The sequence below is a fragment of the Gopherus flavomarginatus genome, chromosome 4 (genome assembly GCF_025201925.1).
Source record: "Gopherus flavomarginatus isolate rGopFla2 chromosome 4, rGopFla2.mat.asm, whole genome shotgun sequence".
Taxonomy (NCBI): Eukaryota; Metazoa; Chordata; order Testudines; family Testudinidae; genus Gopherus; species Gopherus flavomarginatus.
In genome coordinates, this window is record NC_066620.1 from 111,915,802 (window position 1) to 111,931,622 (window position 15,821).

The 15,821-nt window shown below is 41.4% G+C and overlaps 1 protein-coding gene across 2 annotated transcripts in view; it reads right to left on the reverse strand.

Moving 5' to 3' along the window:
* The window catches only part of PEX7 (peroxisomal biogenesis factor 7), a 78,015-nt gene that overhangs the window by 13,345 nt on the left and 48,849 nt on the right, over positions 1-15,821 (reverse strand). For both annotated transcript variants that reach the window (XM_050949839.1, XM_050949838.1), the window contains one exon: positions 7,965-8,064. In XM_050949839.1, the coding sequence (XP_050805796.1) occupies positions 7,965-8,064 (100 nt within the window). The remainder of the gene's footprint in view (positions 1-7,964; positions 8,065-15,821) is intronic.

Sequence of the window (15,821 nt, forward strand, 5' to 3'; positions counted from 1 at the left end):
CCAAGAAGGGAAGAGATATGGAGGGGGTATTGCTCCTGTTTTTCAGACCATTAAAAAGTGTAACAAAGCATTGAGCTGAAAACAGGAACTGATCAGGTCTCTGGAATGTTATACAAACAGGCTAGGATCTATTTCAAAAGACAGAAGGTAGTTGTTTTGTTGACCTGATATGGAATATGTAACAGGGAGCTGATTTTGTAGACTTGATACAATCCTCTAAGCACAACAGTTATTACATCTTACTGGTGAAGGATATGCTGTCTAAATTTGCCTGAGTTGCAGGTCTGAAAGATGTCTGGCAGTGAAGTACAGAGGACTTTCAAAACTATTTGCAGCAATGGATGCACTCTCGCAAAGTTAGATAGCTTAAAGAAAGGAATCTTTTAAGCGCTATTTTAAAGAACACCAGGTCCATCCTTTACTTACTGATAAAATCAATGCAGTGTTGTGGAAAGATTTAATCCAAACTCTAATTTTCCATTCTATGTTGACATATGACACTCTCAAAGTGGCATTGTGGGGAGTCCGTGTTTATTGTTTCTCAGTGACTCCATATCAAATATATTCAGTTTACAAGCAAAACAACATGCTTCCTAACCACCAGCCCTGCAATCTCCACCTTTGAATCTAAGAGTCAAGTAAGGTTTCATTTTTTTTTTAAATAATCACCAGTAATTAACAGTTGTACAGGCCAAATACTGTCTTCATGAAACCCTGTTTGTCATCCATTGAGGTGCATAGGTATAACTCACTGGCACTAAGCAAACAGTTTTGCTAAAGAATCAGAAGCCAGCTTACTCTCTGCTGTGTTGGCTCAGTATGATTAACCAAAGGAAAAAGCAGTCAGAGCTTTTAAATCACTAAATCAGGTGACTCTGAACACACATACAAGGTGAAAAATCCGTTGAATAAGAAGGTGATCCATGCAGTCACTTTTTATAACACTTTAAAATCAAAGAGATGGAAATATTTGACTGGTGATATGATAATTCCTTCCAATATAGTGAAATTACAGCTTTCACAGAACTTTATTACGGCTGTAGCAACTATAGTTTTCACAAAACTCAAGTCTAAAGTGCTGATATTAACCCTTCCACTTCACAGGGGAAACATTACCTATACTCAAGTATCAGAGGGGTAGCCGTGTTAGTCTGGATCTGTAAAAGCAGCAAAGAATCCTGTGGTACCTTATAGATTAACAGACGTTTTGGAGCATGAGCTTTCGTGGGTGAATACCCACTTCGTCGGATCCGACGAATGGGTATTCACCCACGAAAGCTCATGCTCCAAAACGTCTGTTAGTCTATAAGGTGCCACAGGATTCTTTGCTGCTACTACCTATACTGGGACAGTTTAAAAATACCAAGAATTTTTAAAAATAGGAAATGACAAAGGGTAAAATTTACCCTTTCAGAGGGCCAGCTCAAGGCCTATGTACCACTTAAGTCTGATTTCAGAAGCCTGGTGTATGTGTGGGGGAGGGGGGAAGTTGCACATAAGGTCTTGTCTTGCACTGGTTCCTTATGCACAAGGATAAATTTTACCCAATCAAAAGGGATTTTTGCAAAGGCCTGCAAAGGGATTCACCAATAACATTCATAGTGACTAATAAAGCCAGTCAAGAAATCCATGCACAAATTAAAACAAAAAATGGGATCTTTTCTCTCAAGGCATTTCAAACTGTAAAACTTTACCTGGAATGCCTTGAGAGGTTTAAAGAAGTGGCTGAGAACGGCCATAAGAGAGAGGAAAGATATAGTCAGTGAAATGTTTCTAGGCCAGAGGTGGGCAAACTGGGGCCACATCTGGCCCTTCAGACATTTTAATTCGGCCCTCGGGTTCCTGCCTGGGAGCAGGGTCTAGGACTTGTCCCGCTCTGCACAGTATCCGGAAGCAGCAGCAGCATATTCCACCTCCAGCTCCTATGCGTAGTGGCAGCCAGGGGGCTCTGCAAGCTGTCCCCACACCAAGCGCCATCCCCGCAGCTCCCATTGGCCGGGAACCAAAGCCGATGAGAGCTGCAGGGGCAGCGCCTGCAGATGGGGCAGTGCACAGAGCTGCCTGTCCGTGCCTCCGCATAGGAGCCGGACGGGGGACATACCACTGCTTCCAGGAGCTGCTTAAGGTAAGCACCGTCCAGAGCCTTCCCCCTCAACCTCCTTCAGCGCCCCAACCCCCTGCTCCAGCCCTGATACCCCTCCCGCCCTCTGAACTCCTCAGTCCCACCCTCCTGCACGCCAGAGCCCACCCTGCCAGCTGTGGCCCTCACCCCCTCACTCGCACCCCAATCCCCAATTTTATGAGCATTCATGGCCCGCCATAAAATTTTCATACCCAGCTGTGGCCCTCAGGCCACAAAGTTTGCCCACCCTTGTTCTAGAGGCATGACAGCTTCAACGGCCATGTGGAACATCTAAATTCCACAACTTATGTGTACAAAGAACAAACAAGACCAAAAATACCCCAAAAAAAAACCCAAAAAAAGGAGCAAAGGAAGTTTATGCATCTTCCAGTAAAAAGTCCACAAAATACAATTCCAGCTTTACAACAGTTAGTTAATGCCTCTGACCAGAGTGGGATTCGTGTAAATACAAACAGAACACATAATACAGCATCTCCACTGAAGACGCCGTTTGCATTCATATTTGGTCCTAAAAAAATGATCTTCTTTCTGCAAAAGAGCCATTATTCATCCACTCCACAAGTACTGAAACACTTGAATGTGGCTGTTAGCAACCATTCTGAGCAGCTGATAGGGAGGCCACTTGCAAACAACCCCACTGAAATACCCTTTGGAGTGGAGGGAGTAACCCATTCAGACAACGTGTAGCTACACAACAGTCTGGAGGCCGGAGGCAAGGAAATGGACACCAGGGGAAACCTCTACTCTATGTCATCCATGACACAGTGAACAAAAAAGTTAAGACTTACAGCCTCCAATGGCCTTTATTCATTGCCAGTGCGGGGTATTGAACTACATTTTGGGGTTGTTCCTCAGTGAAGTTATCAATAAAACTGTATTTATGGTGGAATTTACAGGGACCTTGAAATCCTTACAACTATATAGATATGGGGCAATGTTGGAGGGAAACTAATATGCTCTTATTGCAGAGGGTCAGTGCCATCTAAGAGAGCAAAGAACTGTATCACCATCACATAAATTAAACCGCGTTGTGCCTCCGAATATGCATCATTCAGATATCGTTGCCAGTAAAAGACAGAACAAAATAAGCAGGTCTCCTTTCATCGTGAGGAGTTGATCATCAAGCGGCATGTGCATCCACAGAAAGTTGCAGGAGTTTAAAAACAAAAACAGAGTGCCAATCCTAACAAGCTACATGGACCCCACCTTCTACAGAAACTATTACAAAGCTCAGGCTGGATACGCACTCCCTAGCTATAATGGAGCCCACTTTACATATAGGGCAGTGAAAAGGGAGTAATTTTGTAGCCTGCCTCAAAAACCAATCCCTCTTTGGAGAAGAGAGATTAGAGTAAGACACATAAAACAACATACACAGAGCCAAAGATACCCTGGATTGTGTATTATAGAGAGCTATATTTGGCAGAGGCTTTTCCATCCGTTCACTCATGGGCAAAGGGGAGAAACTTGGTGGTGGCTGAGCCTTCCACTGTCTGACAGAGATGACAAAGGGAGTATTTGCACAGGGGGTAGGGAGGGTTCTCTTTTTCTTCGAAGACTTTTTAAAAAATAGATCAGAACTTCTCTGTGCCACTCTGACCATGCCAGTTCCTCTCTGACCCCTTCATTGACTCTCTTTTCATATGAAATTCAAACTCCTAGAAGCAACCACAATTCACCACGTGAATATGGGTAACATTTTCATAAATGCTTAAAAAAATACTATGCTGTATCTCCAGTTCTCATATCTACTTGCTTCCCATTTCATATGCCCATTCCTCTGACCTTACACCCTTTGCACCCTGTGGTCTCGTGTCTTTTCCCCTTCATGACTTGGGCCTGCTTGTTTTAACTTGACAATGTCACTTCCACGAATGTTCTAATTTGTTCTGATTTTTTTTTTAAATTAAATATTGCACCTCAAGTCCCACACATTAGAAAATGTTTACAGAACAATGCAAAATATTATTTGTATAGGGCCCTTTATGCAGGACCCCAGAGCACTTCACAAATTATAAGCAAACAATCCCACTGAAATGCAATCCCTTTTCTGGAGAGGAGGGCGGCAACTATGCAGCCAGCTGGTGTGTAGTATAGTGCTCAACAGCCTGAGGGATGAAGGAAAGAAAATGAACACCAGGAAAAACTGCTACTCTGTGTCACGTGATCAACAATATCTCCATTCAGCGGAAAGGTTTTCAGACCCAAGCCCAGATTCTTCGCCAGACCTCTGGGCATAATCTACATAGGCTAGCTATAGCTTTTAAGCAGCCACATTCTAGCTGGAGCACAGCAGCACTCCGACCATGTATCTCTCAATCTTGATACACTCCCGGTGTCAGGTACTGAGTGGGTGGAAGAAGAACCAGATCTATGTCACCTGACCTGTCAGGGAAATCCACAACTGTGGAAATGCAGCAGCAGCAGCACAAAAGGTCTGGAGTAAACAAGAGAATCTGGCTCCCACATCTCTTAGAATTGCACAAATGCATAATTGTCAGTACAAGTGGCTACATGACATCTATCCTTTTGTATACAGAATTACAATAATTATTCATGCAGCCATAATAAACAAGTATGCAAATCAAGCATGTACACTGTGTGCCCTGTTGCATGCAAGCTATTTTAAATTCCAGGCCTGATCCTGCATTTAGATGACAAATCAAACTGTAGTATTGTGTTTGTATTCCTCTTCATATTCATTTTTAATCTGCAGGTTGTACTTTTCAGCACTGTACATTGTAAACGTCCTGTTCTGATTTGATATGTTGCTGTCACTTATGTTTAATACATTCTTCCTGTAATCAGTGCTTGAAAATGGTCATCACCATTGTTCTTTTAAAAATCACACAGGACTGCAATTTTGGAAATGAATTGCAGCTTATAATTCACAGATTCAGTAAAGAGAAGCTGAAGGGATTCCCCCCAACCCTTTTAAAATCCTCGCCCTGTTCTCAGACAGCTGCCAAAGAAAGAAACTGCTCAATAGAAAGCATTTATTTACACACAGCATTGGGTGCTCTCTGTGGTGTGGGGAGCGGGCCTGATAAGTAGGCATAGAAATGAAGAAAGGCTTTCAAACAAATCCAGGGCTTTCATTTTTCTCATGTTTGCCTTGAGCATTAGGCATCTTTAGAACAACAAAAGTCCACAATTTCATGCAATTTATGATATGCAAAGTAATATTCCTCCTACTTCCTCATACTCCTGTTGAAATAATTTCAGTGTCATGACAAGATGAATTGGATGTTCAATGTAGCTGTACTTTTAAATTTTGCTGTTCATGGCTATTTTCTGTGTCACACAAATAAGAGCTGATTAAACACTAATTCATGAGTGCAGCATCCCGCTCAAATTGCAAAACACAGAATTTTGTTGATTTTTAATCAAGCTGCCCCCTAACAAGTTTTAAGATTACTTCCCTGGTGGCAACAGCTACTTCTTTGAAAGGCTTACGAACCATGATCCTCCCGTTAGTTGATGTAACCTGCCCCAAGCTCAACTGTTCAACTGCCTTGGCACAATCTACCCCAACAAAATGACATTTGGCACATCCCTTAGCTAGTTCAGATGGGCTCACCACTTTCTTTTTGTTCTGTTTTTGTATAGCACCTTGCATAATGAGATGGTGGTTCATCACAAGAGCTCCTAAGAGCTATCACAATACAAAAACCAACCAAAGAAGAAGAGAGGGACCATATGAGATGGAACATGATATGGTTATAGGATATGCCATATTTCTACTCTGTATAGTACTACTATTCATTATAGGAGAAATTCACCCCGTGCATGGGTATTCAACAATGAAGTCCCACTCTAGAAGAGAATATGCCAGAAGGTCTCCTCTAAAGCCAGACCCATGGAACTCTGTACAGACAAATGACACAGTCACTCAATTTGCAACTATGTTTTTGTTGAGCTATAGAACAGCCGTAAGTAATTCCACGGTGTAGTCTGAATTCAAGTCTAAAGGACACTTTCCTTTAAGTGGTGTCTAATATTTACCCAGGTGAGCCTCAGTAGAGCTCTGGGACTATGAGCAGGAAAAACTAGGGAAGGACAGTATTATGTGGGAAAGAGGCCCTATGATAAAAGTCCCTAGCCAATCTTTTCATGGGTTTTTAAACATTTGAAACCATTTGGCCTCACTGAGGCCAGGTCTATGCTACAAACACACCTAGGTATAACTACATCATTTTCCATGGAAGGGTTTCTCCCATCAGTATAGCTACCGTCACTCGCAGAGGTGGATTAACTATGCTGCCGGAAAATGCTGCAGCGGCGCAGTTTCTTAAGCGTAGACCTGCCCTAACACTAGCTGCTCACATCATGTCAGAAGCTGTTTCAGTTGGAGGGATGTTTAAAAACAGTTTGTAAACAAAAAGTAAAAACCTAGTGTAGTCTGAGCCTCAAGGGGAATTCTGTTTGTTCATTTTGCACATTTCTCTCAATTACCCATGAGCCTTCCCCTACTATGATCTAAAAAAGTTATTTGACGTTAGATGACTTAGACATCTGTACAGGGTAATAACAGCCCACTGTTGGTCTAGCATATTTTGGATATTGGGAGAAATAATGCTTATTATATATCATAATACCATTTTGATTTGATTTGTGCACGGTAGGCAACATGCTGTACCTGCCTAAGCTGTACAGTAAACAGAATCAGGTTTCAATTATTTCAGTACTGAGAGATATCTAAATACAACCTGAGGGTAAAAAAATCCAATCATGTCTGGTTAAATAAACCCTGTATCCTTAATGTTTCTGACAAAGCAAACTGATTCATACAATTTGCACTACAGCTCACCCACCCTCTTGGCTTAAACAACTACAACTGTACTAATAGTACCGCTCTTAGATACACATTTCAAAACTTTAGATTATTAAGAAAAAGCTCAAAGTGGAAGCTAGAGAGAGGCAACAGATATTCAAACTGGAAGCCGCTGAGATTCTCTACATGTGCATTTAAAAGATTTTTTCAATTACTTCTCAGTCATATTTTGACTTCATTATACATATTTCTTTATTTCAGCATTTTTACATCACTCACTGCTAAGATAGCTGGATGTCACACGATAGATTAAAACCAAATACATACAAAGCATATGAGTCACCTATAAGCCATCACTTCCCTTTTTCTGTTGCACAAACTCAGGAGCAGTTAAATGTAATATCATCTGTATGTATATATTATCCACTGCCAAAGGGTGAGTTTGCTTGGCTTTACTCTAAACTACTGCTAAACTATTACACACATGTAGACTCTCAAGTAATCCCAGGACAATCAATACTCAAATTATTAGCCTTGATTTAGCAATTCTCATCCCCCAGGACATTAATGTTTGGTATTTCTATAATTAAAATCATGTATTTGGTCCCCTCTAGAGGTGGGCTTAAAGCAAAAGGCAACATTCGAGCATTCTTGAACTTTGGAGAAGTTCAGTTCTAGTACTGGATCCATATTTAATGACTGGCCCATCTCTAACCAGGTCTGAACCCTAGATCTGAATTTGGCACCTTCTCTAGTACTCTCGTTCCCAAATCAAAGTAATTTTTGCTTCCACCTGCAATCAATATGGATTTCAACTCTGTCTGCTTTTGCAACCTCTTCCCAGGCCCCCATTTACAGACAAGTAATCGTTTCTCAAATAATAATGGAACTACATGTGTTTTTTTTTAAACCTGCATTCAGCCAGATCCTCTGCCTGAGGCATTCTACAAACTGATGGCTGCTGCTCATGACGGAGTCTTCAATTCAGCTATTGAATTGTATTGGCTGTAATAGACAAGTGAAACATAAAATCATCTAATCTGTTACCTGACCATGGTTGTGAAGGCTTAAATCTAGTCCACACGTAAACTCTGTATGATGCTCCACAGTCTCCAGCAAGGGGTTAGGCTTGGAAAAATCCCAGAATCTATAGAAAGAAACACAAAAACAAACAATGATGGTAACTGAAAGGGCATTTAAAAAAATATAATGCAGGATACTCATATGCCTGATGCTGCCAGAACCTTTTAAAAGCCAAACCCATCCACTTAAGGAATATAATTAATCCCATTTCTGCAAAACCCTCTGCTGATCTACATAAATAAGGACTTCATTAAGGAAAACCATATTCTTTATCCCATTATGGAAACTGAGATAACAGAGCTGGCACCAATGATCTGCCCTACAGATAATCTGTAAAAAATGGTAGGCTGGCCTTCTTTATTAAGATCCAATTCCTCTTAATATCTGCCAAGTTATATCTATGACACACACTTCAGGGCAACTCAATTTTTTTTTCTGCACTGTCTGATGTGGGGCTGTCTGTTTACTGAAAATTACAAATGGGTTATAAATATTGATTACTCCTGACTTCAGATTTATTTGGGAGCAGACTTCTATAAAACACAATATGCCATTGCATTTTTTTAATGATTTATACACTAAAGGAAATGATTTGACTTAATTTTAATTTCACTGATAATTCACTCATCTAAAACTTGGAAAAAAAATGTAATTCTAAACTCTCCTGTTTCTACGGTTTAACCCCAGTCACTCCCCAACACACGGTATGAACCATACTCGGTATAATATTAGCTGTAAAAATTAGTAATAATAGGCAAAATATAGGAAGCAGTGAGGAAGTAGTGTCTAATGAATTACAATAAAGATTGCTACCTGTGATCTGGAAAAATGCATTCAGTATGTTAATAAAATTTTCAGATGATTAAATTGAGAGGGACTCTAAATTATAATGAGGACAGAGAAATAATAAAGTGTCAAACTTCTTTGATTCTGGGTATTGTTTACAGGGGAAAAATGTGCAGCAAAACCCAGGGGCTGCAGGGTTTACTGGGCTATTGTGGTTTGGCAGCTAGTGCCAGTCTCTATACACATAACAGTTTCCCACAGCAGTTACAGATATTCTTATGTTTTTCTATAATAGGCATGCCACACTCCTGTTCTTTTTTCCTAGTGGACCTGATAATAATGAATGAGAGAAATAATCATCAGGGCTAGTTACACAGAAAGGACTGTAGGTTCAGCAGATTGGTTCAGGTAAACAGCAAACAGTGGAGCTAACAGAATTAGTTTGTTTAACCTGTCTGTGTTATTTCCTTAATAAATGAGCAGAGTGGTATCGACACAATGGCTAAGCCATAGCAACAACCCTCTTTACATCTTCCTAGTACCAGAGCAGCAATATAAACAGCTCATTTTACAGGGAAATAGAAGCAAAAGAAAGTCTAAGCACAGAATGAACAATTTCACTGTTAAATTTGTCTGTTCAAACAGATAAGGAAGCAAGTCTTGCACCTTCTAAGAATTAGTGATGGCCTTCCTTATTGTGTTCATTTTGCATTCTCTTTAAATTTAGTTCAAATTTAATATTCAGAGGGAGCTGTAGATTTTATGTGGAAAGAAATTAAAACAAAACTTGAGTTGAAAGCTTTTTAAAGTATAATAGGACAGTCTAGTTAGTATTAATCTTTTGCTGACATAACAAAATTATGCCAGCAAAAGAGCACATATAACATATGGTTTCAGAGCCTTACAATCCAGTGCAAGTTTCATAGAATTTTTTAAGGAAGATATTCTCAACAGACCTACTTGAATATAAATGTAGTTTAAACACAGGACTACAGAGAGGATATGAACTTTAGGTGCCTGAGTATAGGACTTAGAGCCGTGAACTCCTGAATTAACTTTGGCTGGTAGTAATTTACTGGATGATAAATGGCAAATAACTCCACAGCTCCTATCCTCTGGTGTCCATGTTTTGTCATGGCAGGACAGCGTGCGTGCTCTAGAGATCCCCAGAGTCTGTGTCCGGGAGGGGTGGGAGGAGGGACACAACTTATTGCTCCTGGGAGGTTCAACCATGCCGGATTGGTCTGTGGAGGAGGGGCTAGATAAACAGATACCCAGGTCCTCCAGGTTAGGGGTTAGGTACAGGGCTAACAACCTGTCCTGTAAAAAACAAAATATGTTACAGAAACCGTGATGGAGAAATCAACCATTACTGTGTGTGACGGTCTTCACGAGTCAATGGCCTGTATGACTGCCAGTAGTGAAAGCCAAAAGGAAGACACTGGCATGAAAACTGAAGTGCTCAACACCATGACAAAAAACAAACTTGTTTTTTGGAACGTATAGATAACGTATGAAACAGGGAATTTAGCTCAGGTCAGAGCAGAGATGAGATGCTACGGCTTACACATCCTGGGTGTCAGCAAGAGCAGATGGATGGGATCAGGAAGATGAACAGCAGCCTCAAGAGAAACTTTGCTGTTTTCTGGACGGGGTGATGAACAACACCATGAGGGTGTTGCCATCCTTTTGAAGAAGGGAGTGGAGCATTCCCTGCTTGAATGGAAATTCAGCAGCAGCAGACTTATGAGACCCAAACTGAAAGGGAAACATCATAATATCACCCTGATTCAGTGCTATGCTCCAACAAATGACAGTGATGAAGAAGTAAAGGACAAATTCTACCTTACACTACAGGCGGAGTTAGAGAGAGTACCACGTGATGACCTAACTATTGTCATGAGAGACCTGAATGCCTAGGTCGGTAAGGACAACGCAAACAACAGAGCAATGGGAAGACATCAGTGTGGCACAATGAATGAAAACTGAGAAAGTCTTGTTGACTTCTGCAATATGAATGACCTAGTCATAGGTGGAACCTTAACTGAACATTGTGAAATTCACAACCTGACATGATGTTCTCCAAATGGCAGAGATAAGAACCAGATTGACCCTATCTTGATCAATGGCAAATGGCGAAACTCACTGACAGATGTGAAAGTGAGAAGAGGTGCAAATGTTGGCAGGGACCACCACTTTGTGACAGCCTCCATCAAACAAAAACTGAGAAGTGTGGGTCCACCAAACAAGGAACATAGACATTATGATATTGACAAGCTAAAGTCCCTTGAAATACAGAAAGCCTTCCCTTCTGCAGTCAAAGAAAAGGTTTCAAGCACTTGCAGACCTTGATGAAGAGGAGGGGAATGCAGATGAGGAGATCAATAAGAAGTGGGACATAGTAACAGCAATTTATAAACAGAGCAGTGAAGCCTGTCTAGGCTACAGGCAGAAGAGAAGGAAGGAGGGGATTACACCTAGCACATGGAATGCCATAGAAACCAGATGAGTCCTGAAGAAAAAAGTTTTAGACACAAAATCCCAGAAACTGAAGAATGAATACCACGAACAGTATAGCAAGGCACACTAGCAGGTCAAATGCCTTGTGAGAGAGAACAAATGGCATTATATTGATAATCTGACAACACAAACAGAGGACGCAGCTGCTTGTGGTGAACAAGGAACCGTCTACAAAATGACGTGGCTTATCAGTGGTAAACGGCAGACACTAACACACACTCTCATCAGGAACAAACAAGGACACCTACTAACAACCAGAAAAAAACAAGAAATGCCCTGGACAGAGCATTTCAAAGAACTGCTGAACAGGGAGTCACCTAAAGAGGAAGCAAACATCCACAAGGCAGAAGAAGAACTTGATATCAACATAGACACCCCAACTAAGGAAGAGATCATTCAAGCCATCAAATCCTTAAAAAATGAGAAAGCTCTTGACAAGGATAACTTGAATGCAGAATTGTTCATGGTAAATCCTAAATTAACAGTATCTATCCCCTCTACATCAGTCTGGGAAAGGGAAAAAGTGCCAGATGAGTGGGCCAATGGGATTATAGTGAAGAAACCAAAGAAAGGACCTCTCCATGATTGTAATAACTGGCATGGTTTCACACTTTTATCTGTGCTAAGCAAAGTATTGTGTAAGATCATAGTCCAGTATATATCAAAAGCAGTTGAAAGCATTCTCAGAAAAGAACAAGCTGGTTTTTGGAAAGGGCATGGATGCAGACCAGAGCTTCACTCTACAGAACATAATAGAACAGTGCTTAGAATGGCAATGGCAACTCTACATAAATTTCATAGACTTTTGAGAAGGCTTTTGATAGCATTCACAGGACCAGCCTATGGTGCATTCTGCAGGCATATAGAATTCCTTCCGTATAATCAATGTCATCAAAAGCTTTTATTTCAACATTACATGCAGTGTTGATCACAGTGAGTTCAGTTTTCAAGTTTGGTGGACCCACACTTCTCAGTTTTTGTTTGATGGAGGCTGTCACAAAGTGGTGGTCCCTGCCAACATTTGCACCTCTTCTCACTTTCACATCTGTCAGTGAGTTTCGCCATTTGCCATTGATCAAGATAGGGTCAATCTGGTTCTTATCTCTGCCATTTGGAGAACATCATGTCAGGTTGTGAATTTCACAATGTTCAGTTAAGGTTCCACCTATGACTAGGTCATTCATATTGCAGAAGTCCACAAGACTTTCTCAGTTTTCATTCATTGTGCCACACTGATGTCTGCAATCCTCTTCAACATTGCCACTGACTGGGTAATGCGGTGTACAACAGAAGACATGCCAAGAGGCATTAAATGGACACTCGTCTCATCCTTTGAAGACCTGGACTTCGCAAATGATGTTGATCTGCTATCACATATCCGACACCATATACAAGAAAAAAACAACTCGACTCAATGCATTCAGCCAGCAAATTGGACTGAAAAATCAATCGCAGTAAGACAGATATCATGACCTTTAATATTGCCTCACCATCACCAGTCCGGATAGAGGATTATGTTCTCACCAGTCTTGAAACATTCACATTCTTGGGCAGCACCATCAACCAAAATGGTGGAACAAGCCAGGACATCTGGAACAAAATCAATAAAGCCAGGAACACCTTCAGGAGCGTAAATACAGTCTGGAAATCATCATGTACTTTCAACACTACTTTATAGTGCATAATGCTGAGGAATGAGAAAGTATGACATGTCCAGCGACACCATCACAGGACCTAACCAGATCAGCCACACCATCACCGGTTCATTCACCTGCACGTCCACCAATGTAATATATGCCATCATATGCCAGCAATGCCCCTCTGCTATGTACGTCGGCCAAACTGGACAGTCGATACGGAAAAGGATAAATGGACACAAATCAGATATTAGGAATGGCAATATACAAAAACCTGTAGGAGAACATTTCAACCTCCCTGGCCACACTATAGCAGACGTTAAGGTGGCCATCCTGCAGCAAAAAAACTTCAGGACCAGACTTCAAAGAGAAACTGCTGAGCTTCAGTTCATCTGCAAATTTGACACCTTCAGCTCAGGATTAAACAAAGACTGTGAATGGCTTGTCAACTACAAAACCAGTTTCTCCTCTCTTGGTTTTCACACCTCAACTGCTAGAACAGGGCCTCATCCTCCCTGATTGAACTAACCTCATTATCTCTAGCTTGCCTGCATATATATACTTGCCCCTGGAAATTTCCACTACATGCATCTGACGAAGTGGGTATTCACTCATGAAAGCTCATGCTCCAAAACGTCTGTTAGTCTGTAAGGTGCCACAGGATTCTTTGCTGCTTTTACAGATCCAGACTAACACGGCTACCCCTCTGATACATGTCCAGACTGTCTTCATTTCATACAAAGAGCCTCAGAAAAATCCTCCGTATCTTTTGACCCAGAACAATCTCAAACCAAGATCAGTACAGCTAAGAGGATATGAGCACCATCATTGCCAAGAGGTGTTGGAGATAGATTAGTTATGCGCTTCGGATGATTCCATCACCAGAGTAGCAATAAGATGGACACCTGAGGGCTAGCGAAAATGAGGCTGCCCGAATACAACATGGCGAAGAGCTGTGGAAGCCGAGCTGAAAAACCTGGGGCACAGCTGGGGAACCATTGAAAGACTTGCCAGAAACAGACCGGAGTGGAGGAGTTTCATTACTGCCCTAAATGCCAGAGGCGTAATAGGAACATGATGATGAACTCTGCAGCTCAGCTTTCCCCAATTGTAAAAATGGTGATGATAATAATCACAATACTGATAACACCTACCTCACAGAATTAATTCATGCTTTGAAGGTTTAAAGAATGTTGCGCTATTTTCATTGAGATAATGTTTAACCAAGTCACATTCTGACTTTGAGTATCTGAGAAAAGATGAAGCCTCAACAATATTTAAAAGCTAAATAAAATTAGAGGAACATGAGTTAAAATTGTTATATTTTCTTACACAGCATCATCAATTATTAAAATGGAAAGAATTTTAAGACTCTGTTTACTTTTCAGTATTTGTGCAGTTTGATTACTTTCTGCATCTCCCTATTCTTAGACAATAAATATACCCCACTCAGTGTCACTTTTTCTAACAGTTCATCAGTTACATCTGTCTCATGCATTAGCACAATGCTTCAGTATATAAGCTGCAAACACTGCAAGCAAACTATCTTTAAAGGGTTTTTATGAGTATTCACACACAAGTAGTAATGAAAACTTTTCTCCTGCTCTTACAGTTTGTAAAACCTGTCTCTTAACAGACTGCAATTTCAGAGGTGCTGCAGAAATCTCAACACATGCAACATTCCACACACACACACTCATTTTTCAAGCACCATCACCAGCACAAACATGCAGCTGCTGGAGCAGCATGAAGACACCACAGCTGGGGCAGAGGTGAGGGAAGGGTCACAGGGCATCCTCCACTGTCCCAGGAAAAGAAAAGTCATTTACTGTACATATAGTGACAGGAGTTCTTTGAGATGCATGGTCACCATGGGTATTCACCATGGGTGTGCATGTGTTCTGTGTGCATGGAACCAGAAATTCTTCAATAGCAGTGTCTGCTGGTCCATGCCTACACCCTACACCTCATGCTCCAAACTGAGGGCATAAGGGGCAGCGCTGACCATCTGCATCTCCAGTTTCTACTCTACCATGAATCAAATAAATATCCAAAGCAGTGGGAAAGGATGGCTAGTCATGAATACTTACTGGGACCACACATGCCAAAGAATTACAGTTACTCTAAAGCAAGTAGCCTTCCTTTCTTCTTGGAGGGCTGGTCCCAAGAAATATTCATCAAGGAGGTGGGTGTGAGGAAGATCTCTGTACCACAGTTTGCAGGATCTCTGAGCCAAAGGAAGTATCCTTCTCTGAGACTTGAATGAGGGAATATTGCCTGGTAAACACGTGAATGGAGCCCTAAGGGGCAGTTCTACAAATCTACAGAAGTTTGATTCCTGGCAAGGCACTGAGGTAGCCTGAGCTCCGGTAGAGTGAACCCTGATGGACTAAGGAGGAGGGGCTTCTGCCATCACATAGCAGAGGAGGATGCAACTGGAAAGCCATTTTGAGAGTCCTTGGGAAGACATAGCTTTTCCTTTCATCCTCTCTGCTGTGGAGACAAATAACCTTGGAGACATTCTAAAGGGCCTTGCCCTGCCTAGGGAAAAAGCTAAAGCTCTGCATACAGCCAGTAAGTGGGGTTTCTTGATTTCCCTACTCTTGTGAGGTTTCTGGTAAAAAGACAGGAAGGTGAACTGTCTGGTTCAAGTTAAAATCACAGGGAACTTTGGGGATAAACCTGGGGTTCAATCTCTGGGATACTTTGTCCCTGTAAAAGATTGAATAAGGCAGGCCCACCATAAGGGCCCCAAGCTCACCTACTCTCCTGGCAGAGGATATAGCCATGAGGAAGGCTACCTTCATCGATAACTGCAGAGGGAGTAGGTGATCAAGGGCTCAAATAGTGGATTCCTGAGCATGAACAGCACCAGGTT